Consider the following 26,489-nt stretch of genomic DNA (forward strand, 5'->3'; position numbering starts at 1 on the left):
AAGTGTCTCACTGAATAGATACGAATGCCAGCACCTGGGAAGGGTGGGGTGCTGCAGGGGAAGTGAGGAGACGAGAGGAACTCAGGAGTTTGGATTTGCAACGGCTTTAAGTTGCCAAAACCTTTCAACCTACAGAGACTGCAGTATCTCTATGTGAAATAATGATGTTGAATAAATAGCTACTAGGACAGAAACACCTTGTTCTCCACAGACTTGGTGTGTGAGTCGTCCTTGCCTGAAAGCTGGTGCAGAGTAGTATCCAAAAGTAAGATTCCTAGAGTTTTCTCCAGCCCACCCTGTGCTGAGAAATAGTCATCCTCCACCCACAATCTATACTCCACTCAGTTCCAGGATTTCTTGTTGCTGAATGTACCTCTCTCTGCTGAGTCTCCTCCTGTTATTCTCCTATGCAGTTCATAGTATTTGTCTCTGATCTCCAAAGTGGTTCCTTTGCCTTAGTCCTATTCTTTTGTAGGGCAAGCCTAATGCTATTTATGTTCTTAATATGTAGGAGGTTACTTTCCCTCTCCCTTTCTTTTCCAAAGTACTGCAACAGGGTAGGTTCAGATTAGATATCAGGAAGAAACTCTACTGTGAGGGTGCTGAGGCATTGACCAGGTTGCCCAGAGAAGCTGTGGATGCCCCATTCCTGGAAGTGTTCAAGGCCAGGTTGGATGGAGCTCTGAGCAACTTCATCTAGTGGAAGGTGTCCCTCCCTGCCCAGGGAGCGTTGGTGTCCTCTCCCTGCAGGACAGTTGGAACTACATGAACTTTAAGATCCGTTCCAACTCAAACCACTTTATGATTCTATGAAATCCAACCCCCCTCCCTGCAAAAAAAAACCCAAAAGGCAGGGAGGAATTAAAAAGACTTGACTTTGTCTTTTAGACTTGCAGTAAGTCATTCTAAAGGCATGGGAAAGCGTGTTGATAATGCAGTGCTTCACTGAAGAGTACATACTTCCAAAAGACATATCATAAGGAACAAATCATTGAAAAAAGTAACTCTCAGGTTGTACATTTATTTCTTTAGTGTCCCTGGTGGCAGCAGGCAGCAAAATACTTGCATTCATGTCTTTGATATATACTGTAATATATGTGGGTGTGCATATATATATATATATACACGCCATAACTTTGGTGTAGGGAGGGATATATGAATTTCTAAGAGCAAGTTCTAAATTTTAAAGTCTGTGTTTAACAAAGGACTTAGATTGTTTCTATCAATTTGCAGCATGTTCATGATAACCTGATACATGGTAACATGTACGCCCTGCCCTTGTTTTCCTTGATTGATTCTGTGGGAGAAGTAAATGCAATGGTTAAACACAATGCACCATTGAATTCATTCATGCCAAATTTCAGAGGCTACTGCTAGGTTGTATGATAGAAGGGTAATAACCATAAAGGAGCAGAATGTGAGAGAACCCTACTAACCCACAGTCATGCAAAGGGAACACCCTGATTTGACTTCTCCCCAGACTGTCACAGGAGACGGATCAGCCTATGGTCTGGGTATAAAACCTGTCAAGATGAGTCAACATGAGAGGCTGGTCAGTACATTTGCGATCATCCATGGCATGGAATGTCACAGGAACAAATGCCAGATTCTGCCCCTGGGACAGAGTAGCATCAGACACAAGTATAAACTGGGACAGGAGTGACTGGAGAGTGCCCTGAAGAGAGGGACCCTGGGGGTGCTGGTGGGCAGCTGCTCCATGTGAGTCAGCAGTTTATGCCTGGGCAGCCCAGAGGGCAAACCACGTCCTGGGGAGCATCATGCCAGCTGGTCAGAAGGAGGGATCATTCCGCTGTGCTCAGCGTTGTGTGACCTAACACGGAGTGCTGGGTGCATTTCTGAGCCCCTCCATTTCAGAGGGGTGTGAAGGTCCTTGAATGTGCTTAGAGGAGGGCAACAAAGCTGGTTGGGTGGCCTGGAAGGTATGTGTTGTGAGGAGCAGCTGAGGACTTTGGGCTTGTCTGGTTTGTTTGCTACTGGCTGGATGTGGGGACAGGAACCTGCAGCAGCCTTGCCTCTATGGGGCTATCAGATTTGGCAGCTCTTAGCAGCTTCTAGTTACCCTTTCTAACTGAATAGCTCAAAATCTGACATTTAGATATTAGTGACAGGAATGGAGTGAAAAGGGGGTTGGTTTGGTGTGTATGGCTTTTTTTTTGTTTGTGTTGGACATTTGAGAACAAAGTAGTTCTCAAATAATTCGGTATCTTTTATACAAATGAGTCATGACACAATATTCTTAGATGTTTGCCTGTGTTAGCAACTGGGATTAGGCTTGCACTTATGTGTCTTAGTTTCTGTGCCTCCTTCTGGCACTTCCAATTGGCCTTTCTCCATCTCTGACATCTTGCTGTTAAATAACAGCTTTTGTCCCCACCAAAATTTTCCAGGTCACAAGATGCCTGAACTCTAGGGCATCCTAATAAAATGGGTTGGCTAATCTAATTGTGAAGGCAGGCTGCAAAGTACACAGCTGGTTCTGCTGACAATGCAGAATGCTGTTACAGGTGCTGAAAAGTGATAAAAGTGTATTTATTTTAAAATAACTTCCAGTGGATTTTGTGTCATCCACTTACATTGTGACTCGTCTGGTGATCCTGAACTGTGAAGCTGCAATGTAAAACCATTAGATACCACTTTGTGTACTTCTTGGTTTCAAAGAGCTCCCTTCTCAGTTGTCAGACCCTGTATTTCTGTTTCTCCTGGAGCCAGAGCTGGCATTCTGTCTGGCTCCCCAAGACACTGCTCCAAACAGCTGGCCTCTTGCAAGAGAGGGAACTTCTTTAACTTGTGATTTGTGGAGCATATATACCTTTGTCTCGTAATAGCCCTCAGATGTTTGCAAAGAGACAGTTTTCTAATCCACCCTATTTTCTTACTGGTTGTTTTTTCAGCTTTTCTGTTAAGCCACTAGATCAATGCAATAAATATCCTGAGAGTAAAACTGAGTCTGTGTTACTCCTAAACTATAACAGAACTATTCTGCATTCATCAGGCCATCGCTATTAAAGCAGAATGGAAAGCAGTGGCTGATGTATACATCTTAACACAGATCCACGGACTGAAATTGAAACCCAAAAAATGTGTACAATGCATATGTCCCTGGTCTCCTGGCCAGCATTGCCCCTTTATTTGTTTTTTGTTGCCCCTGGAGCCATTGGTCTGTGCCGTGTACCAGGAGAGCATTAACCTTGTTTTATCTCCATTTGTGGCAGAGTGTATATGTGAAAAAACAGCCCATCTTCACTCATTTCTCTTCTCCACCTTCTGTGTTCCCTGTGATATGCCTAGTATTGAGAAGTCTCTTTCCCAATCTAATATGAACAGCAGCACAGAAAGTGTTTAAAAGTGCCGCCAAGGTAAAGCTTTATCTTGCTGGGATTTAAGCATATATACAAGAAGGTCTTCAGTTTTGTGTGTATTTACCATTTACTGACTTACTAAAACATGAACCTTCTAAATAGATTGAAATGCTACAGCCGTGTGCTGCTGTCTGCCCTGCCCTTTTCTCCCTCTTGTACAGCTTTTCCTCAGGTATAACAACAGTGTTTGTGCTTTACAACATTGCTTTTTGTTATGTTGTAGGTATTTACATTTCTAGGAAATTCTAGGCCTGAAGTCCCATCTATCATCTCTTACCTGGCCTGTTTATGGCAGATCTTCACTCTCCGTTGGTAGCTGAAGACTCAGTTAGCCTGAAGAACAGGCTGATTTGCACAGTCTTACTATACTTGGAGAGGTTTGTAGAGAAGACAGGTAGTCAGGTTCTTCTCAGAGATGCACAGGAAGGACATCAGACAGGGGTCACAGTTGGTGCCTAAGACCCCAGTGGAGGCGAGGAAAAAATTTTTTCCTGGGGGTGCTGCTGTGGGAAGAGATTACTCTAAGAAGCTGTGGAATCAGCAGCCTTGGAAGTTTTCCAAATTCAGCTGGACAAGCTCTTAAGTAATATGATACAGCTTTGAAGTTTGCCCTGCTTTGACCATGGGGTTGGACTAGGTGATCTCAAGAGGTCCCTTCCACCCTGCATTATTTTGTGAGTACAAACAGCATCCCTGAGTGCTTTCTTGTCAGCAGAAGGCTGACTGTTTAATTTCTTATAATGTTAAAGAGTGAGTATGGGAGTGTGTGGAAAAAAAAGGTTGATTTTTCTCTTTCTTAGCCCTGAGTTTAAATAGTTTGCATTCAGTGAACCTTCTTGCAGTGCCACTATTGTGTGATTATTGTTTTTGTGAGATGGTAGGTAAAATGAAGTGTCAGTGTGAATGAAGGCTGGCAACTATAGTGTTGACCTTCAAATGAAAGCTGAGGTTTTTCTTAGCAATTACTGTCCTGAAAGTATAACCACTGGTAAAATAATGGGCCTGATATTACAAGAGGATGCAAACTTAGCAATATAGCAAAATTAAGCAATAACAACATGAGTTCATAAAGAATAAATCTTGCCAGACAGTGTAATTGCTTTTTTTGATAGAATTGCAAAATTAATGATTTTAGGGGATCAAGAGGGAAGCAGGTATATGTTTACCTTCTAACATGAAGATTAATTGAAATTCGCTTGGGTAGGAAGAGAAAGTTGGGTGAAAGATAGTAAACAGGAGCTGATTATCCACAGCAGTATAATGGTTATGTAGGTTGGGAGTTAGACTGGCATTGTGTAACATTTCTGTTAATGATATGACAGAGGGAGAGAGAAAATACTCTTAATGAGCTTTGAAAACAAACTGGGAATTGTGAGCCTCAGAGCAGAAAAATAAGGGGGCGAAGGGTTTGGATACATAAAGAGAAAATAAAATGAGATTAAACTCAGGGAACTGTTAAATCAGAAGCTTGTAAGCTATCTGGAGCATTTATCCTAAACAGAAGTGGGGAGAGAGATATTCAAAAGAGATGCCCATCTGTGGTGCTGAAAATGGCAGCTAGGGCCCTAGAGCCCCTTTTGAGCAAGGGACTTGGTCTTGCTCCTGTCACTGAGCAGGGCCACTTTAAACCCCTTGACCAAGCCACTGGGCTTGCAATTCACTTTCTGCTACTGTTGTGATGTTCTGCTACTGTTGTGGTCTGTGCTTGAGTCTACTCCACACACTGTTAGAGGTAAAGGTGTCTCTACCCTGCTCCAGTTCAGTCTAAAATTTACTGTTACTGTTTAAAATTCTGCCAGAAGCAGAACAAAAGAGTTCTGGTTTTCTTTTGGGCTGTAATGGTTGAGCTCATTACAGACCTCCTCTCCTTCCCCACTTTCCACCCTCCCCCAGACTCCAAGATCTCCCTTATGTCCCTCTGACAGGGCTGTGCAGGGTAAAAGCAGAGCGCACAGAATGCGAGCCCCGAGTCACGTGCGTGCCCGTTCTCCGTGCAGGCTCCACGTCAACCTTGCTTACTGTTCTGCCCTGCTGCTATTGATACTCCAAACACATGCTGCGGCGGCTTGGGTTGGGTTTCCAGGACTCGTAGAGCACCGTGCCTGCTCCCTTCCCTCAGGTTTCGCTGGAGACAGTCTGGATGCATAAATCTTACTTCTTTAGATATCCAGAATGAAAATAAGTTATGTGATTTTGGGGAAGGAAGAGTGGCCAGAATCTGTTACTGTTGCCATGTTGCAACTTCATTTTAGCAAAGGGGGAGAATTTTTTTTTTTTTTTTCCCAAATAAATGTGGAGAGAGAGAGGCCAGCAGGATAAAGTTGGATTGACCACTGAATGACTTAGGTTTATCACTGTCCATATTTCTTTTAGAGCTTGAAAAAGAAGTTCAGCTAATTTTCTGCATGTTCATCCCCTTGTATGTTCATCCCCTTGACTCTTCTAACAGCTTCAAGTGTGCACTTATCTGTACTGACATGTTGAAACGGGACTTTTAAAAATCTCAAGGAGATCTGATTCTGCTAGGAACATAAGCATTGCTTATTACTTCTTAAATCCATAGGAACGATACCATGGGTTTTTATTTTGGACTGTAGCAAGTTTTTTCCTCGGACTTACAGCCAGCAAGGCTACTTATAGAAATGGTCACTTGCTCTGGGAAGAAACTCTGTTGTCAACCTGCATGGCTACCCTGATTAGCCTCAAAAAGATAACTCATGTCAGGGTCTGAAAATCCATTGGATTCTGTAAGAATGAAAGGAATGTACAACACTTTGAATGTATGTGCATAGGGTTCTTTAACTTCATCATGAAAATTAGTTGTGTTTTATTATCACATGAGTACTAGAAGTTGGGAAGTTAAAAATATTTTGGTTCTTTCAGCAGTTCCGTCAAAATAGCTCTTTAGCATTATTAGCACCCAATGATCAAAACCATGTTTGTTTACTTTCTTCGCATTTTGTGCTCCTTGTGATGTTGCACAGTAAAGACATGAAAACACTGCAGAGGAGATGTTTCCCTGTGCTAATGCTTGCCATTAGAACAGCTCATTACAAAGAGGTTAGAGACAATGTGACTAGTAATCCTTCAAAATCCCAGGGGAAATAATGCACCATGTATGCTGCAGAATGAAACATCTAGGTGGGCTCAGCCCCATGACTGTCCATAACTGTTACAGGCTCTACCAATACAGCAGTTATTTGGGGATGTGGCCAGATGTAGCAACACTTTGCCTTTTTCCTTTGAAAGACTAGTCCTTTACTCAGTATTTTGATGAAAACCTTTAGAATCAGACCAATGTACATTTTTCGTATACGTGATCTGATATCTCTTTTAGCTCTTAAAGAATCAACAGCTGCTAAAGTCAGACTCCTGTCCAGAAAGCTTTGTTCACTCTTAATACAGTAGCATCTGAAATGTCCTTCTCATCTCCACCGATTGTTTTTGTGCAAAGTTTCATGGACTTTTCTTTTTTCTTCAGAGGGGCTTTCAGAAGAAAACAGTGTGATAGGAAAGATGTGTCATAACTTTCTAGACTCTCTAGAGTGACGTTATTTTATGTTGTTAATGCCCAGTTAAGGAGATGGATGCATCTAAAACTGTATCAGCTTGTCAGATCAAAGTCCTTAAATAGTCTTCCATTGTCATGACATAGTGGCAACACCAAAAGAAACTCCAGTATCTCTGTGCTCAAGGATCAAGCTTTCTTCTTCTATATAAGTAGCTTTAATTTAGGATTTTTCAGAAATTTACTCTGGAGGAGATTAAACCAGCCCTTCATCTGTGCAGCCGGTATGTGTCTAGGGGCAGATGGATTGTCTTTAAATAATTACTAATCCCTGTTTTTTGCAAATATATTACATTCCTTTCCTTGAGGAAGGCCCTTTATTCTGACAAATATATTCCTGTATGGAATTCACACTCCAGTAGGGAAAAAAAAGCAGAACATGATAATGGGAAAGACTGGAATTCATTGTGTAATTTCTTCTGTTAAAAAAGAAATTTCTTCTGTTTAAAGAAAACATTTGTTACTAGATTAGAAAGGATAACTACCAAATTAAGTCACACAGATCAGACAGGCTTTATGATCTGCAGATAATTGATAGGATGAGGATGCACTAATTTGTAAAATCTAGCTATGATAAGAAACACATCTTTTTTTTTTCCCCTCCTCATCAGTGTGATAGCAATTTCAATTTGCCACTTTTTCACTACTACTGCAAGGAGTTCAGTGTCAGTCTTTTGCAGTCCAAGGAGACATTATGCTTTGATAAGAAATTCCACAGCCTACCACTGGGGCCAGTTGCTGACTTAAGTTTTGGATATTGGAATAAAATGTTAGAATCACAGCAAAGTCTAGGTTGGAAGGAGATGTGGAGAGCATGTGGTCCAAACTTCTATTGAAAGCAGGGCCCCAGTTCAGGTTATCTAGGCTCCTGTCAAGCCAAGTGAATATTTCCACTAAGGGAGATTCTACCATCTCTCTAAGCAAGCTATTTCAGTTTTTAACTGTTCTCCACAGAATATTTTTTTTTTTTTCATTTATATCCAGGACAACTTTTTCCCTGACCAGTTTATTTCTATTGCTTGTCCTGCCAACATGCATACTTGTGTACCACCATCTTCTGTAACTGCTTTTTAGTTATTGAAAGACATTTATTGGCGTTCTGGAAAGTGAGAGTCTTTTACATGTTAGGCAACACATCTGTCCTGAACTTAGTGTCTGCCTAAAGCCTTAATATTAACATTTTATGAGGTGAAAGTTTTATTTCAAAACAGTATATAGCATCTCTTGAGGGTATCTTAATTTGGAATTCTGTCCCTAAGCACCTATCTTTTCTATAACAGAAGGCAGTGCTTTAAGTTTTCCCAGTATTGAGAAATGTGTGTCAATAATGTGTATCTCACTTTTCATTTTGAAGAGTCCCTGTTTGCTTTAAAAATGTGGTTTACAGATTGTTCATAAGAGCTACTGGTGACCAGCCTGTGAAATCTGAGAGGGAATCTGGTTGACAGAACTTTGTAGCAGTGTACCATGTCAGGCCTTCAGTAGTCTGAGGGTTGGGTTTTTTTTTTTTTTTTTTTACTGCTTGAGAATGCAGGACACCGTGTAGAAATCTGTTTTGGATTATTTGGCTTTTGAGCATTTATCTGTTATATTAAAATAAAAATAACTGGATTAAATATGAAGGATGTTTAAAATGCATGAAGATAGCTCTGTGCTAGATATTTTGAAGGCTCTGGTGCCTGGGAACAATTTGTTAGGGAACAATTCATAGGGAAGAATTCATTATTCCCCCCTCCCCCTTCCCTGCCTACGCCTTGGTATAGATGTAGTCTTTTATACTCAGTTAGGTATCATTGATATGTGATGGAGACTATATAAACACAGCAGATGTATTAAGTAGGTACAAAAGTGAGACATCCTTATAAATGGAGCTATGGAACAGTGATAGGCACTCTTGGGGAGGCACTGGACTGGAATAAGGTTTCTTTGAAATGATCAAGACATTTTCTTAGTCTTTTATTTGCAGCGTAATACATAAGCCTGTCCTCCAATTACAGGACAGGTGCAAAGCATCATTCTGTTTGGAAAAATATTCCATGTAAAAAAGAAACTGCACCTCGCAATTCATCAACTCTGTTTGCTTTGTATCCCAAACTCCTGATTCTGTTGATTAAACTTTTATTGCTTTTTGTTTCCTTTAAACCTAGAGTTCCAGTGGTACACCTGATAGGGAGTGAGAAGAGTTCTTTTATTTTCAGTCCCAGGCCGAATTACTTACCATATTACAGTTTCTGAACCTTTTTTTTTTTTTTTGTGTACGGGGCAGAAAGCATTCAGGTTGATATAAAAAGAAAAAAAAAACGTAGGGAACTGAGCTGACTTAATGTAGCAATCCTTGGAATACAAGAAACATGAGATTTCAGAGTGCAGTTCATACACTCAGGTTTTGGTTGGAGTTGTGTGTATTTGAGTACTGTATTTCTTCAAGAAAAGAGAAACACAGAATCTTTTCATGATCACCAAATTATCTTGCTTCAGCTTGCAGTAGAAGGGAGTAACCCCATTACTGATAAATGTTTAATATAACAGTTTCCATTCTTTTGGAATAGAAACATTAAGTACTACACAAGAGAGTTCTGTTTTAAAACCATGGGCTCAGAGGAAGGTGGGGGAGGAGAAGACTGAGACGTGGTCAGTCTAGAAAAGTTGAGTTTCAGATATGGGATAAGATGATGAGTTCGTAAAACTCTTCTGAAAATTATCTGGGTGGCTTGAAAGAATTTTCTGTGACTTCTGGGCAGATGTCTGGCAGGAAAGGGAAAAGTGCACATAAGAAATGAGTATATGAGAAAAACAACACAGAAGGAGACCCCACTGGCTGGATAAAATCCAGGGAACAAAGTATCTTTCATGTTGTCCAAACCTGCATGGATCTGTTTTATAGACACTGGGATTATAGACTTAAAACAACAACAAAAACAATCAAAACATTACAAATGGATTATATGATTGTAGATTTACCTTTAACTTGTTCTCTTGAAGGGAAGAAATCTGGAATGCCTTTTCAGTAAATTAGGTTTAAAGTTGGTGTGGACTTGGACACTGAGGAGAAAAGAGAGAAAGATCAGACACATATTATTGCTGTGGACATAAAATTTGACTCCTACAAGGCATATTTGGACCAAAATGAGCACTGTCTACCCTTACGTGATATTGCATTTTCTAAGCCTTTAGTTTAATCCATGTTGTTTAAAAACTCGTCTGGATGCACACCATTGACTGAGCATTTATGGCCATGTATTTGATAGATTCCTCTGAACCAGTCTGCAGAGCATAGCATGAAACATCATGTTGATTGCTTTTGAAATAAAATGCCAGCATTCCAATTAATTTGTAAATGGAAAATATCTGCCTGTGATGAATTAACAAAGTGCTGCTTCTAAAGGCCAATTGATATTTCATACTATAACTACTGCATAGTTGTGACATACCTAAGTAGATCAGAGTAGACTGAAGGACACAAATAGTTTTCCCCTCCAAAAGACATTTTCTTTTTTTTTGTCTTTCAGATGCCTCTATGGGGAATTTTTGCAAGGTTCTTAGTTTCTGACTGCTGATCGAGGGTATCTATCTTGGTTTTCTCATCTCTGAGAGACACTGATGATACAATTAAACTTTTTCAAAACTGAAGTGAATGTGGGCTTGGCTTTTGGGAAAGAGTCAAACATGCTTGCATCTATTCTTTACACCCCATATTAGGCTCTGAATGCCTGGTATTGCAGCTAGCACACAGCATTCTCTCCAACTGTAAATAAGTCCTCCATAATGCAGATAAGGTTATAAAAATTACATTTTACCATTATAGTTATGCCTCTATAAGAGCTTGTTAATTAATATACTGTAAAAAGTTAAGTAGTTCCTACTGTAAATCAGAGAATTGAACTGCTGCATTTTTTTGTTGCTTGACAGGCAGGGTCACATCAAAGTGTACTCTGATTTCTTCCCTTTTTCTTTCCTCCTTTGGCATTTTAAATCTCTCACACCCTTGTAATAAGAGCTGACACCGATCACAAAGCTGATGAATAGTAGCACCGTCACATAAACCTGCTGGATTATAGTAAGAGGTTTACCTTGTTTTCATTGTTACACCCTTTCTTGTATCTCATGCAGAATAGATGAGAGCCATTTAGCCTCGTTCTTGTGAGATGAGTAAGGTTGCTAAAATATCTGCCTCCTCTTGGGATTTAAATCTGACTCTGTTGTTGGCAAAGCAAAAAGCATTAATTGCATGACTGTTACGTTACAGGCACATCCTATTTTAAATGTTGAAGTTCACCACATTCCACCATTCCCTGCACAACATGGAAGAAGCTTTATTGTGAAATAGAGAAGCTTTATTGCAAGGGCAGATGCAGATGCTCAGATAGGATTGTTTTTATAAATCTGAAGATCTTCAAGACAGGAAGGAGTCTCTGGACTTTGCTCTGGGTAGAAGTTGAGGAAGTTTGTTGAAAGCCATAAAAATGAGTCTAGCCCAAATGAGCAGGATAGAATGTGGCTGTCCTGCAGTGGTTTGATCAGAACTTAAGTGCTATTAATAGCAGCTAAGGTATATTCCATTTACCTTGAATTACTCAAAAACTATTTCTCACAAATTCAGGAATATCTGCCTTCAAAGCCAAAAGGAGGTATGTGCAGGGAACTGTTAGGCAGTGTAGCTTGTTGTCACAGTTGGTAGACCTCAGGGAGGGCCAGGAGTGGGCTGGGGACTGAATGGCTGTAGAGACTAGATCCCACCCTTGTTTCCAGACATTTCTGCCCCTGGGCATTGTTGGGGGACCCAGCAGAGGGGAACCTGGTGCTGTGACTTGAACTCGGCCCTCTCTGCTGACAATCTTCATCTGTGAGGCTACTGACCCTGGGCAGGTACTTAATTTATTTGGCAGTTTGACTCTTGTATGAAAGTTGTGTCTCTGACCTGAAGGTGCAACCTGGGATGAGGTTTTGCTTGGAAATGCTGCTGGTAAACAGCTTTTTGGTAATTCACACACATCTGAGGGCTGACTCTTCAGTAAGGCATTTGGTCTGCCACTTTCAATGAGTCTTAAATTGGAGGCTGGAGCAGGTGCTGAATTAGTGGGGAAGGAGCCTAAAATAATGGTGCAAGTTTGCTGCCCATTGAAGACATCTGGGTTGCTGCCAGCTTTGACACAGTGGTTTTAAATGTCCCCATTGACAGAATGACACCTGTTTTTGCCTAAGTGCCAAAAAATGAATATTTTAGCAATGAAGGAATTCACTCAATTGTGAAAGGAATGTGCTTAGAAATGTTGCTTCATGGCATAACTGAGCAGGTTTCAGAGATGTGTGCTGCCTTTTAAAATGAATGCTTACATCATTCTCTTGGTCCTTTCTTTGCACGGAGCCATTTGTAAGAAGGTTTTTTTAATTTGTTGGTTTTTAAGTTTAGTAGTTCTCTTAATACATAGACACCAGCTGTCAGTTAATTCAAAACAGCAGACTGCTGGTGAAAGACAGCTTCTTTGGAACAGATGTTAGAGAAAATCCACCTGATTTTGTCCAAGGGACTTGTACACATTGGACACAGTTAGAAGTGTTATTGTATTAATGAAGTCCTGCTGTACCATCCAAGAGGAAGAAGGGATGCCATTTCTCATGATAGGCAAAAACCTTTGGCTATTTGCTACCTTTCTTTAACCTATAGGCAATACAGAAGAAGTAAAAATCAAAACTGTCATTTAAAGTGGGAGTGGAAGAGAAGCATTTAGATCATGTACTTTACCTCTGCAAAAAATAGGTGTTAAATAAGAACACTTCTCACTTTCTCGCCTCTGCTTTCTTTTTTTGGTCTTTAATTTTTTGAGGCATGGTTTTTGAGGTCTGATTTGTGGTGTTTCATCCCATGGGGGTATTGGGGATAGGATGCTGTTGCCTTCCTGCCTTGGGTTGACAGCTTTCTGGCCCCTTGATCTTATATTCTCTGTATGTGAATTAAAAAGCATTTCCTTGCAGATGATTTTTTTTTTTTTCTGTGTACTGGGAGGGGACAGCAGTTGCACCACACATCCATTTGCATCATTGATGGGCAAGGCTCGATTTGGTTATGTTAGTATCTTCACAAGGAGTCCCTGACTTGAAGATGGTCTTAATTTCTTTACAAGAAATTAGTGTTAAACTAATGCTGTTGTGGTGAGAAAACTCCCTTTCCTCCTACTGGTAAGATACAAATTTAAGCTGCAAGGGTTTTCCTGTTAGGCTCTGAAAAGTTGAACATTTCAGAGCCAAATTTTGAATCTGAAATAGAAAAGCAGAATAGGGATGATGTAAAAAGGTCTTTTGAATCTGAGTAACCTCATTTTCATAAAGATAAGGTGTTGATAGATACAGAATTGATTAAATGATTTTGAATTTGAATATTAACTCCTGTGTGCTTTGAAAAGATCTTTTTATCAGCAGATTGGGAAAGATTATGGTATAAACATAGCTCAGTCAGAAAGAAGCCCAAAGATGGTTAACTGAAATTATTAGGGAATTGGAGAGTTTTCAATAACAGGAGATGGTGAAAAGATGAGTGCTTAGTCTAATGAAGGACAAATGACATGAGATGTAATAGAGGATTACAGAATGATGAATTATGGGATGAGGATGAATACCAGGATAGAGGACAGAGCTGGAAGGCTTAATAATGATAGTGAATAACAGGAAGATCCTGGATTTTTTACCATAATGCGTACCTATGGAACTCACAGCCCTGAGATATTGAGGCTAAATTCTCAACAGAATTTAAGAAGGATTAGCTGTTGATGGAGATGAAACAATGTATTAATTGTTATAGAAGTGGAGATAAACACCCTACAATTAAAAAGGATACAGATTCTTATGCTAAAAGTCATAAACAGAATGTTCCAAAGCATCTGGTATTCTCTGCTGCCTGGCAGGAGACGCCTATCTGCTTGGGCACGTGCTGTTCTCTTGCCCCTCATATTTTGTGCTTTTTCTCACCTACTCATGGGAGAGGTGGTAAGGTAGTTTTGGGACTTAAAAGGAAAAAAAAAAAGCCCAATATAGTTTGTTGGGGTTTTGTTTTTTTATTTTTTTTTCAGAGTCAGCTGTTAATATCGGTACTGTCTGTTGTATGGGTTCACTTGCTCTGTAGGTATGTACAGTGACAAGCCCAAGAGGACTCTGGTTTCCAGGAATTATCAGAAACAAACAATAAAAAGACTTTCTGGATTTCAGTTCTTGAAGGTGAAACTAGCTAGGATGAATTGTATTCTAACATAGTGTTTAGAGTACTTCTTTCAGATCTAGCATATTTCATGATGGTGTTTGTGAAGTGGAAAGACCCCTGTATTAGTGCAAATGTTTTAAAAGCTTAAATGTTGGTAGCAGGATTTCTATTTTCTGTTCTGTTTTTCTGTCGCTTTGGAAACTCAAACATTCTGCTCAGTCTGAGGGCTCCTGAGGGACAACTGGTGTGAAGGTGTGACATAATCACAATTTCTTAGCTTTCAGACCTCATATTGCAGTTTAATCCTCATGTCCCATATCTTCTGTGCATTAGCATATCAAGTCATCATCTGCATTTGATCACAGTGGGTTAAAGTTCCTGACATGATTTACAGCTAATTCCTTTGCACAATTATGAGACAGGATCTTATTCTGTCTCTAGTGTGGAATCCTAAATGAGAAGTCTCAGCCACATATGCATTGTTGGCAGTAAATGATTTTTAATGGAAATCCCAGGGACCAAATGACACAGAACCTTTGGCACAGTAGAAAGTCTTACAACAGGATTTTCTTGGTCACCCATCCAGTGAGAACTCCATGTAGGAAGGATAAACTCTTTTTATAAGTATATGTGAGTATGACCTAGTAAGTATTAATTTACTCCATTCCAGGAGATTTTCCCTCTTTTTTCATCTCTTTGCCTCAGGGAGGCAAGAAACATTACTCATCCAAGGCAACCACGAACCATTACACAAGTGTCATCATGTCAGAGGAAACAGATTAATTAATTTCCTTTATAGCAACAATTTCAAGAAATATAATTTCTCTGGGTCAGGACTGATGAAGGTGGGTGTTGAATTGAGGTGGCTAGACACTCAGTTCTTGTATCTGTAAGAACAGATTGAGTCCCCACAGATCACAAACTCAGTGTCTCCTCAGGTGTGCTCCTTCACACGGTTCCTGCATCCTGGAGGGCTGTCTTACTCCTCTCTCTCTCTGCCAGGCCTCCCTTTCCTTCAACTGTCCCAATGCTAGGTGGAAACCCAGAACATGGAGTCTAGCCTCTAAGAACCCATCTGTGTTTTCTTTCCAATTTAGGCTGTATGCACATTTACCTGTCCCAGATAACTGAAGTTACAGTAGTTCAGTCTGTTTCTAATGGAATTCTTTTCTTTTTGGAAAATGAAACTCTGACAAAGGTTAAATATGGGTCGGGATATTTGGTTCTGAAAAACACAGGCAGGTTTCAAAACTTGTCTATCATACAAAGTTGTCCTTGAAACCTACCTTGTTTCTGTCCAATCCCATGATGGCAGAATGCTTTGGATTTGCAGAATGCAAGCTCTGAGCTTGGAAGGTCCTAGGATGTGTTTTACAACCCTCAGAGCATCCAGGATTTGCTTCTAAATCCTGTAGCCTTATGAGACGTGGGAACTCCAGGTATTTTGACTTGCTGATGTCTGTAAGCTCCTTGTTGTGGAACCAGAAGCATAGAAGTCCTGACAACCCCGTGGTTTTGTCTCTCATGTGATCCTAATTTCAGTTCTATTTTTTTACACTCTTTTCCCTTTAAACTTATTCCAAAATCAGTGGTTTGTTTTTGGTGAGTTTTTTTGTTTGTTTGGGTTTTTTTATTTATTTCTTTTAATCTGAGGTTTCAGCTGTATACAACTGTATGCCAGAACCACAAACTGTTCTTTCCAACTCTTGTTCCACATCTTTCTCATGGCCTTCCAGGATTTGTAGTAGTGACTGGAAACCTGAAGTCACTGAGTTTATACTCAGCAATCTTGGTTCTTTGTCTACCTAGTGTACCCTGAGGAAGGTTTGTATAATTGAATTCTTGGTCAATATAATTCAAAAGAAAAGAATGAATTTAAGAGCCCTATCCCTCTAACACTTGGTAGCGTATGCATTTGTATGTCTCTCTGCAGGGCTCAGTATTGTTCTGAAGTCATGTGGCAGGGTTACTAAAACTCATGATTTCTAGAAATAATTAATTTGGGAATGGTGCAGTGGTTAGTGTACTAGCTGAGAACGTGTGAGGCAGAGATTCAGTTTGCTTCTCTGCCAGCAATTTCCTATTCATCCTCAGCAAGCGTCTTGGTCCTCGAGTTCCCCATAATTAAAACAGTGACAGTAGCATTATCCTACCTAATGGAAATTGCAAAGTAAAATATGTAATACATTGCAAAATGGCTTGTGTATCCTGTTGACTGGAGTTTTTGGTTTTCCTTTTCAAAAACTCATGGAATTTCATATTTCATATTCAGGAATCATGGGAGACATAACAAAAGCTTAAGGTATTTTTGCTCAGTCTTCAGTATTTGTTCATGTTCTTGCCTATTGTAGTTACTCTCCCTCTCACTGAGTCAGCAAGATCATTTAAGGAGAATGTCTTGTAAGATGGATTAGAAGCTTCCAAAAGGGGAAAAATAAGTGTAATTTTTATATATTGCTGACATACTTTTTATATCTGTATTATGTTGCTATAAATACATGGTTATAAATACGTGTATAAACTTGGTCAGCTTTTGCTCTATTTTGCAGTATGTTTCCAGAAGCCAGTTGTACAAAAACAGCTGAAGAGGGCAGAACCAAACAGGGGTTCAGGAGCACTCTAGCTGGGTGTAATTGATACTCAGGTTCTGGTGAGATTAAACTAAGGGCTGAGAAAAAAAGATTAAATATTTTGTGGCTTCCACTGAAAAGTGAAGTTGTTGGAATCTCTACTTTGAAGACTGGTAGACTGTTCTCAGGAGGGAACCAAGTAAATCAGTTTCAGTAGGAGAACCAGCCTGTGCCTTTCTGTCCATAGTACTAATAATCTTCCTTTCCAGTTTTTGACTACACCCTCTGTGACATCCACTTTTATACCTGGTATCTGAAAACGACCTAAATTTTTACCCTTAATACTTGACAGAGCCATTTAGATGGCTGATGTTTATTGCCTTGTCCCAGGCATGTACGTGTGGGACTGAAATTATTTTCTTGATGTGGATGCATCACTCAGCAACAAAATTCTGTGATTCAGTAATCAAACATTAATGATGTACAGAGTGAGCTTTTGAATGTTTTTCATGCCCTGATTACTAAACAGAGGTAAGATCTGTAGTGAAGCAAAACGTGTTTGTCCTCGTGCTGAGGTTACACTGTCAAGTGGGACCACTCTAAGGTGCTGTTGAGTGGCCTGCAGCAACACCTGCCGCTGAATTCTCAATCAGAGTTAGAGTTAAGTGCAGTGGCTGGTCAAAACACAGCTGGACACACTGGTTGCGGCTTTTTCACCGTGTATTTTTTCAGCAAATAAGCAGTTCTGTGTGATTTATTAGCTGAGCTACCTAAACACTGAGTTCGAGTTCCAGCAGGAGGAAGTGGTGTCTATCTGTAAAGCTGCTCCATGGCTGCAAATTCAGGTGGTGGAAAGTTACTGAAGCTTGTAAAGCGTCCTGGTGGCAACAGCATAACCATAAGAGAGTCATATGTTTTCTTGCTACGCAGTGGGAGGGGAGACTGATCTGGAACTGTGTTTTCCCTGGTGCTTGTTGCTCAGGCCTGCACTTTGAAGCTGACTATTGACTTTACGTGTGTCTTTGGTTGTTCGTGCTGAAGTAGAAACTTTGCTGTAGACCAGTTGTGGAGATCTCTTAATGGTTAAGATGCATTACAGGTATTGATAAAGTAAACTAATATTTTGTAGTATTTGAAGGTAAAAATAGAAAACTGGAAAACTTCAGTAAGGTCTAATAATGAGAACTTGCAAAAAATAACGTTGGAGATATGGTTGTTTTACTTTTTTTTTTTTTTTTTTTTTATTAACCCACCAATAGAAAGTTTCTGCTATTTATGAACTAGGACTGGCTTTGTGGAGATTTTTTACATATTACAAAACATTATTTAATTTTTTTAACCTTGACAAGGGCAGATTAATTATTATTGTCATATAGCTTCAATGGGGAGGTAAATATTTAAATTGCATTAGTTTTTACAAGTGCACAGCAAGTTTTTTTTTCTATAGCTAATCTATGTCAGTATAAATTTTTTGGCAAACTGAAGGATGCAACAGGAAAAAATGCTTTAAAATACCTGTGCACTCATAATTTTTTGGTTGAGAGCTCAATTTTGTGTGAGAAGTGAAAACCCCTGTAAGTGTGGTTTGCTGCAGCATAGGTTTGCAGTGGCACAACTTTACACTTTCAGTAAGTGAATTTCAAAAGGAAGAGTTTTTTCAGATTTCTAAATCTGTACTCAGACATTTACCTTGTGTTTGAATGCGAGTTATGTGCCAGGCTCCCGTGTCCGAGGCAGGTAACTGGCCATGACCTACAAATCACTTCCATGTTTTTTTTCTGGGAAAGTTGATTCTTCTTCAGCTGCTCACGTTGAAATTTGCATGTCTTTCTAACCATAGAAATGGATAGAAATGCCCCATTCTACTTTGGTTGCTGCTAATTTATTTTTTTTATCTTGATGTTTTATGTGTAGGCATTTCAACTATCATAGACAGTGCTGAGCAGTCATCCTGCAGTCGTCTTTCTGACGGACACGTTTGATGCAGGCAGTTCTGAAATTACTTTTGAAAAGCAAAGTAATAAATGCTGTTGATACAGGCTTGGGCCTGCCTGTTGTTAAAATGTTATTCTATAGCAGAAGACGTGAGAGAACAATATTACACATACAAATGCTTGGTATTTCATGACGTGAAGTACTTTATGGTGGAGGGATCTTTTCACAGAAAAAGCCTATCAAGAAGGGTGTAGCAGGGCTATAGGCTGTTGATTCTGATGTTGTTACATAAAAAGTACAGAATTTTGGGAGGCTTTTGGGTATAAATGTCTAAGAGTGCATAAATTTTATATTATCGTTTCTCAAAGATACCTGATACAATAATTAACAGTGCATTTTAATGTGCCTGTGAAAGGGACAGTTAAAAATTGTGCAGAATTTTGCTTTTCCTGGTAGCTGTATTTCTTTCGTGGTGGCCTCCTAATGCAGTTTCTTTAGATACAAAAAGAGAAGAACAACCTGCATTTTAAATCTGCTATAGCACTTTGCACCATCAGTGCACTGCTTTTACGCTTATGACAAAATGACAAATTTGGAAGCACCAGGCGTGACCTGAAGTATTTCTCTTCCTCCCCTCCAGGCGCTTACACACATATGCACAGACACACGTGTCCTTTGTGTTTCAGAGTCCTAGCAGGAATGTTGTGCCACTATGTGGAAAAGAAATGTGGCATTTGGGTCAGTGTTTCTAGTTCACAGACTACTTGTGATGTAAGATGGCTTATTGCCGTGCATAAGAATAATCTCTGATATACTAGTTAAATCGAGTGTAAATAGCTGCGGGTTCAGATACCTTTACATTTCAGGAGTTTTAAGAATGGATTGATGACCCTGTAGGAGGCAGCAGCTCTGCTTTTCTGGTTATGTTTAATTATATCGCAGGTGAAGGTGTGATTATGTGCATGCATAACTGAGACACGTGCCTATTCAGTGTATGCTGAGTGCTAGCCTATTCCAGTTCCTTGTCCCATGACAGTTGTTTAAGCCAGAAAAAAAAAAAGTAAGTTACTGTTAATTTAATGAGCAGGGAGAGGTTAGCACCTGTCTATCTAATCCATACATGTCCTGTATTATATTGTATTGAAGGAATATCACTGCCTGACAGTTCTAGCGCATAAACAGCTAAACAGTACTTGACATTTAAAGAGATTTTCTGTTGTGCACTTGTATAGTCAAGAGTAATTCTAATCCTATTACAGATATTATGTCATGGAGGCGTGCCCTGCAGGAGAAGGCTTCTGCTAACTGGCCCGATGGAAAGCAGAGGGGAGGGGCGAGCGGGAGGGCGGATTTATTACTCGATAGTTAGGTCAGGGATTTCTGTGGGAAATGCCCAGTGGTTGCAGTTGCCGATGATTTCACGGCAACAGCAGTGAAACACAGAGCGCGCTCTGGTAGCTGGTTACTGAATGAGACACTGCAAATGGGTGGAAAGAAAAAAGACAGCGTGTGAGAGAGAGTCAGAGAGACACAGAGAGGGAAGCTGAGAGCAAGGAAAGTGCTCCGGCTCGAGGAGAGTCTCCCAGGTGTACTGCAGAAGCTTTTTGGAAATGGATGCAAGGACCATCTGCTGCCTATAGATTAGAGGGCTGTAGACTAGGAGTGCAGAGAAAGAGCTTATGGCTCTTTTGAATAAAAATCAAAGTTCTGCATAACTGATTCATCAAGATAAATCATGAGCCTTCTCTTGCATGGGATATTAACATATAAATCCATGCTTCAGATAGACAGAGCACAGCCTACATTGCTATAAAAAATAAAACCAGCAAGAATGCAGTGAATAAATTCTGCAGTGATTATCTGATTTATGTACGAAGAAAAAGAGAAGCAAAACACAGACAGCTCTTATTGCACTGTGGCATTTGCAAGGCACTGCATTTAATGCTGAGAGATGCTATACATTAAATCTGACAACTGTGAAAAGAGAGATCATGGAGAAGTCAAGTAGTGAGGATTCTTCAATTCACCGGAGTCCATCTTTGGATAGCAAAGACTCAGATTTTGCTAAACCTTCTACCTCAGGGAGGCAATTTGGTCGAGGTTTTACTGCAGGAGCTTTCTATGGTACAACTGGATCACGCACACAGAGCCACACTGGGGTCGGAACCGGGACCGGCGTTGGGACTGGAACTGGCGTAAAAAGTGACAAATACAGTGCACCCAAAGGCAGCAAATACGTGGTCTTTTACCTGGATCTATCCTTTGTTTTCCTTTTAGAATTTAAGAAGTGCAACATGGCAAGAGGCTGCCTGTGTTGTTTGAAATACATGATGTTCCTTTTCAATTTAATATTTTGGGTGAGTACTGCCTTTTCGGTTGCCTCCTTCATCTCTTAGCGTATCCTCTACTGCTGCATTCTGTGTATGGTGCATCTTTGAAGCAGTACAGTAAGTTCCCTCCTCCCCTCCCTCTCTCTCATACCTGCTTGGAATATTTTCAGTGTTAAACTTGTGTCTATTGGGAAAATGCACATGCTTTCTATATCTTTACTGCTACCTGGTTACTGTAGTTTGACTTCTAATCACTAAGACTTGCTGTTCTAATGTGTTTTGAACTAGGTTATCTAAGAAAAGGCAAAATTGTTTCCCTTTAAGGAAGAGCAGAATTATCGTAGCATTAAAATCCTGCAGTGGCTGGATTTTTGCATTCTGTTGTAATACCTTGTGTTGCAAAAAACTGCAGGTTAATTTTTGAAGTACATTTTCATTGTCACTATAAATCTCATTTGCTTTTTATGAACTTCATTTGACAAACTTCTTTTTCATTTGAAGCAAGTTCTGTTCCATTTCTCCAATTAAAAACAGTAAATTGTGTATGTTGTAACCTCTGAAGGTCTCAGCATAAATGTGAGATGCCTTGAATGGTGGAAAAATCTTGATTCAGTTTCAGCTGCAGTTGTACACATCGGTGTGTGAAGTTGGAGACTTGCACTTTTTTCTCAGGGATCAAAATTGATTTTCCTCCATCAGCCAAGAGGCATGAGGAGTTGTAACAATGAATGCCTCAGCAAGCAAGTTAAAAGCTTAATGGCTACTTTGAGCAAAGTATTGTCATGTACAAGAGAGGGAGGAAAAGTTAAATCATCTAGCAGCTAGGCATCCTTCAGTACAGTATTTTTAAGGAAATCACAGGCTAATTGAAATACTGAGTATGCATGAATATAGCCCAGTATGAAACAGTTTGCTTAGTTTGAAAGCAAAGGTCACTGCTTTCCTGATGGTTACAAAGCTTGGGCATGTGAACAAAATCATTCATGGTTGTGATCCAGAAATATACAGTAAGCTTCACAAATACATAAAAACACCATCCCTGGATTTATTTGGAAAAAAAGGGGCATTAGCAGTCTGATTCAGATAGCTACCTCTGTTGTATAGATATCATTGTTCAAATTAGGTATCTTACTAGCAGGTCCTCTGTTTATCTTGACCCACTTACCGAAATAACCTCTAAGAGCAAGAGTTAATGGGAGATTTGGTACAGTGTTGAACCGCTCACGCAACAGTGAGCTTTTATCAGTAATAGACTGGAATGCTACAATTACTGAACTTGTAGGCACCTTACTGAAATGGAAAGATAGAACTGATCACTGAAGAACATCTTATCAAAGTTCACTTATGATTTTTAATTTTTTTTTTCTTTTTCTGTACACAAACCCTACTGGAAAGTTACCATAACTATTTTTGGAATAAATAATTTTAAACATACCAGATTTATATCAAACTGGCTATTTGACCCAATGCTGCATTATTGACACCTTGGAAGTATTTTTTTTTTAATATCTGTATGTGGTGACTAGTTTTGGAAAAGCTTTTTTCTTATCATTACTCATGTCCGCTGTGATCAGTCATTTAGGTGTCTCTTACCCCTCACCTCCTTAGATGCAACATCTTTCTTTGATTTTACCTTCTTCCCAAGCAGCAATTTTCTTGACTCTGCATCAGACCTTTAGAGTCCATTCTTTCCATTCCTTGAACTCGTAAAAATATTTCAGACTTGAACTGTGTGCTCATCTCTGTCTGCTCAGCTCCCACTGGACTTTTATACAAACACATTGCTTTGTAGGTTAAGACTAGCCTACCATCTGGACCAGTTCTCTAGTGTGCTGTGCTTCTTCAGTTCTTACTCTTACCTCTTAATCCCCCTCACACTCTCATCACACGCGTTTTGTTGTGAGGCTTATATCACTTTTTTTTCTGTTACTGAACTTAGTCTCCACATCTCTAGCCAATATTCTAAAAACGCTTTTTTGTATGAACCGTGCTATACAGAATGAAAATGATACTCTGGCGTGGTAAATCTGAGAGATTATAAAAAAATGCTAAATGCAAGATCTCACATACTTTTCAAAGTAGTTTGCAAAAGAAATTTGATCCTCTGTCCTGGTTTAAATTGTTCAAAAGTCCCCCTTTCTTCAGTGTAGCTAGCTTATACTCAATTTTGCAAGCCAGAATGATGTTACCATGCATCCTTCCAGTCTCGCTATATTCCGACTTCTTTTTAACTGGGCTGTTTTATCTTGAGAAATTCAAATTAATAATCTTATCTTCTTTTACTCATGGAAACACAAGCTAGAATGAAGCATACTACAGGCAGATGTACTGTAGTTTGCCACATCTGGCTTCATACCTGGAATCTACATTAGTTCTGCTATGCCTATCTGACAAGTCTTGAATGTTTGACCCTGCACATACTCCTTTCTGATGCTGTGCACCTGCAGTATCTCTCACTCCTGCCCTGAACTCTCCTGCTGGCCCAGCTCTGGACTCCTCACACACCTGTGCCAGTGCCCTTTGCTCCTTCTCTGCCCTGAAGCACTCCCTGCTATTTCAGTCCTGTCTTAGCCTGTGTTTTCCATTCCCAGGTCTACCCATTCTTTTTACTTCCTTCTGAATTTCTGCTAAGAAACCCAAGTCCGAAAACATGATGTTGTGGCCTGCTCTTGAGCAGTGTCTGTCTTTTGTAATGCAAGGTGATTTCTTTTTAAAAAGAGAAGACTCATTTTTAAACATGAAATTTTCTGAACTGTAACTTAAAGCAGAATGAGACTCCTGGTCTTCCGAGGTGAGGAGACCACTTCCACACTGTTATCCTCTGGTAAACGCAAGAAGCATTTCGTTTTGGGCTTTTTTAAATGCAGGAACTGGTTTAGGCAACTGGAAACAGAGGTGGGAAAACTGTGTCTCAGGGAGTCTTTAAACAGGTGCCAGTCTAGCAGCTGTACAGCTGCAATAGGCAATCCAGCAGAGCAGCTTGGTTACCACAAAGCTGCATTGTTCTGAGCCTGCAGAAGCTGAAAGCCTGTCTCATAGGAATCGTAGTTCTGCCATAGTAAAATGGTTGTAAGATGCTTCCTCTGAAAATGAAATCAGGAGGTATCCTTTGGCATCCCAGAATGCTGGGCACTTTTGTCTTGAATGATTCTTAGTGTTGGCTCAGAGGAGTATGTTCTTCTATAGGAAAAGAGGAACCTTTTTCCATTATTTGCTTCTTGACACAGAAAAAGGGGCCTGATCTGTCCCTCATGGGCCAATGAGCTGTATTACTCTTTCAACCTTGCAGCTAACTCATATGTATCTGAAGACATGTGAATTATATATTAATATTATATATTACAGACAGTATTTTATGTAGAATATGTTTTACATATTTTAATATATATTAATAGATATGTATACACATCTATAGGTTTTAAGGTGATAGAGAAGTGCAGTGGTTAGTGGATTTTCTCAGCATTTTGAAGCCAATGTACTGTTGCTGTGATAACTACAGCCGAGGGTTGCCTTGTTTTGCTTCTGTCCAGCAAAAATTCAGTGTTTGTAAATTAGACTACAAAATATAACTTTTGAAAATTAGTAACCTTTGTATTATTTAACCTGGAAGGATCACATGTGAGTTGTGCAAACCAAATTTGTCTAAATGGGGCCTAGCAGTAAGTAGGAACAGAAGGTGTTTCTCTACCATATTACCAAGAGCTTCAGGTATTTCTCTGTGTCCCTCTGATTCTTAGCAGTTGTTCGTGGCCATCTGGCATTGCTTTCTTTTAGAGATTAGGAGAGTCTGAGCTGAGGGTTAAGGAAGCTTATAGTATTTAATTGTGTGGCTAGGATGATGATTTACACTGAATTCATCCTAAGTGCATAATATGTCTTGCAAAGAGACCGGACAACTACAAAATTTAAATGATTTAGTTTGCCTTCAAGAATATTTATGTGGAAACACATACAGAGATTGCAAAGTAGCCAGTATCACTCTGCAGAAGAAATAAAGTATTGATTTTTGCTTCTACAGATAGCAGCTAAATTGTCAAGAAAGGTTATTGCCAAATATAAACATTAGGGTATATGTCTTTCTATGGTAGATTTCACTCCTCTGTTATTAGAGAGAAGGATTACAATAATTCTTTTCACCAAATGTATTAGAAAATCTTACTGGTTATAAAATGAAAATTCCATTAAACATGACTTTTTTAAAAGAAATTTTGCTTAGGAAATGAGGATTTTACAGACTCTTAAAAGGGAAATTTTGAAGTGACTGAAATAAGATAAAAAATTCATTAGAGAACTTTCCAAGTAGTCAATGGTCATGATTACATTTTGGGTTGTTCTATTAATTTAACTATGGTTAATGAGTCCACATATAGTAAAGCATTAATAATATACATCTTGTTAGTTTTTACCATTGCTTAATTTTAATATAAAATGCATTTTATTGGGGGGAATATAGGGCAAGATTATTAAATCTCTGATGTTATGTGTTTCAAGAAGAGCTAAGGAAAAGCTAACCATAGTCAAGAAAATCCTTAATGGGGTTTATCTGTCAAAGCATTTACTTTTAAACTACTAAAAAAAAATTCTGATAGGAACAATATCTGTGTATTAATATTATAATTATAAGCAGAAGTTATAATTTATCTAAGATAAATGGAGTCAAATTTACAAATTCATTACTTTAATACTTAGTTTCAAAGTAAATTTTGTTATAGGTTTGGAGCGTTTTTCTTTCACTGAAACATAAGTCTAGAAGAGTGATTCAAGTCTTCCAGAGAAAAAGTTGGGCTGGAAACTTGATGGTCCAGCAGTAACAGCAAAAAGTCAAACACAGCAAATTTTTCGCTGATGCTCTTTTATTACAATAAGGGATACTATTGCTCCTGAAGAATATTTTGCTGCATTAATTGTTTGTTTAATTTAATCTTATGGTAGGAGTAATTAATATTTTTTTCTGTAGAGTAAAAACAAATTTTTGTTTATCAGTGAGAATAAGGACAGTCTACTAAAGTCTCAGATCAGACTAAAAGAGAGGGAGCATGTCCATTCTCTGGGTCTGGCTGCTGTCAAAACTATTGTTACTGTAAAGCAGCTAACAATCTTAGAATGGTTTGCATAAAATAATCCATACTTATTTATGCCATACAGGAATAAATACTATAGTGCACTGTTTAGTTTGAAGTACAAAGCTTTAATGCCTAATTGAACCTGTTGGACAGACAGTTAAATGATGTGAACAGACTTTGTCCCTACACATAACTAAAAATTAATCTCTGAGGTTTAAAAGGGGTAGACACTTTGTCCCTTAAATGGGAAAAAAATTACCAACTACAGACAGCTTAGAAAAGGAAACACATTAAATTTCTTTCTCTCTTGTTGTCGTCCCACTGGCTGCATTATCTGATATTCCCCCCTTTTCTGACACAGGGGATAATGACAAGGGGAGACAGTAGGTGGCCCTGGGATGCTTGTCTCTTGACATAATAGCGATATTTACTTCTGTGGTATTTTGACTCT

General features: G+C 39.3%; 1 protein-coding gene across 3 annotated transcripts in view; it reads left to right on the forward strand.

The window, feature by feature from the left end:
* TSPAN9 (tetraspanin 9) overlaps window positions 1–26,489 on the forward strand; it is a 166,204-nt gene that overhangs the window by 55,685 nt on the left and 84,030 nt on the right. For 2 of the 3 annotated variants that reach the window (XM_027897120.1, XM_027897119.1), the window contains exon 3: window positions 20,923–21,002. In XM_027897120.1, coding sequence (XP_027752921.1) covers window positions 20,940–21,002 — 63 coding nt within the window. In that variant the 5' untranslated portion in view covers window positions 20,923–20,939. Of the gene's footprint in view, window positions 1–20,493; window positions 21,003–26,489 lie in introns of those variants that run through there. The other variant, XM_027897118.1, reaches the window with a different exon arrangement.

The sequence above is a fragment of the Empidonax traillii genome, unplaced genomic scaffold (genome assembly GCF_003031625.1).
Source record: "Empidonax traillii isolate 1590-97213 ecotype Southwest subspecies unplaced genomic scaffold, ASM303162v1 scaffold531:size451153, whole genome shotgun sequence".
Lineage (NCBI taxonomy): Eukaryota > Metazoa > Chordata > Aves > Passeriformes > Tyrannidae > Empidonax > Empidonax traillii.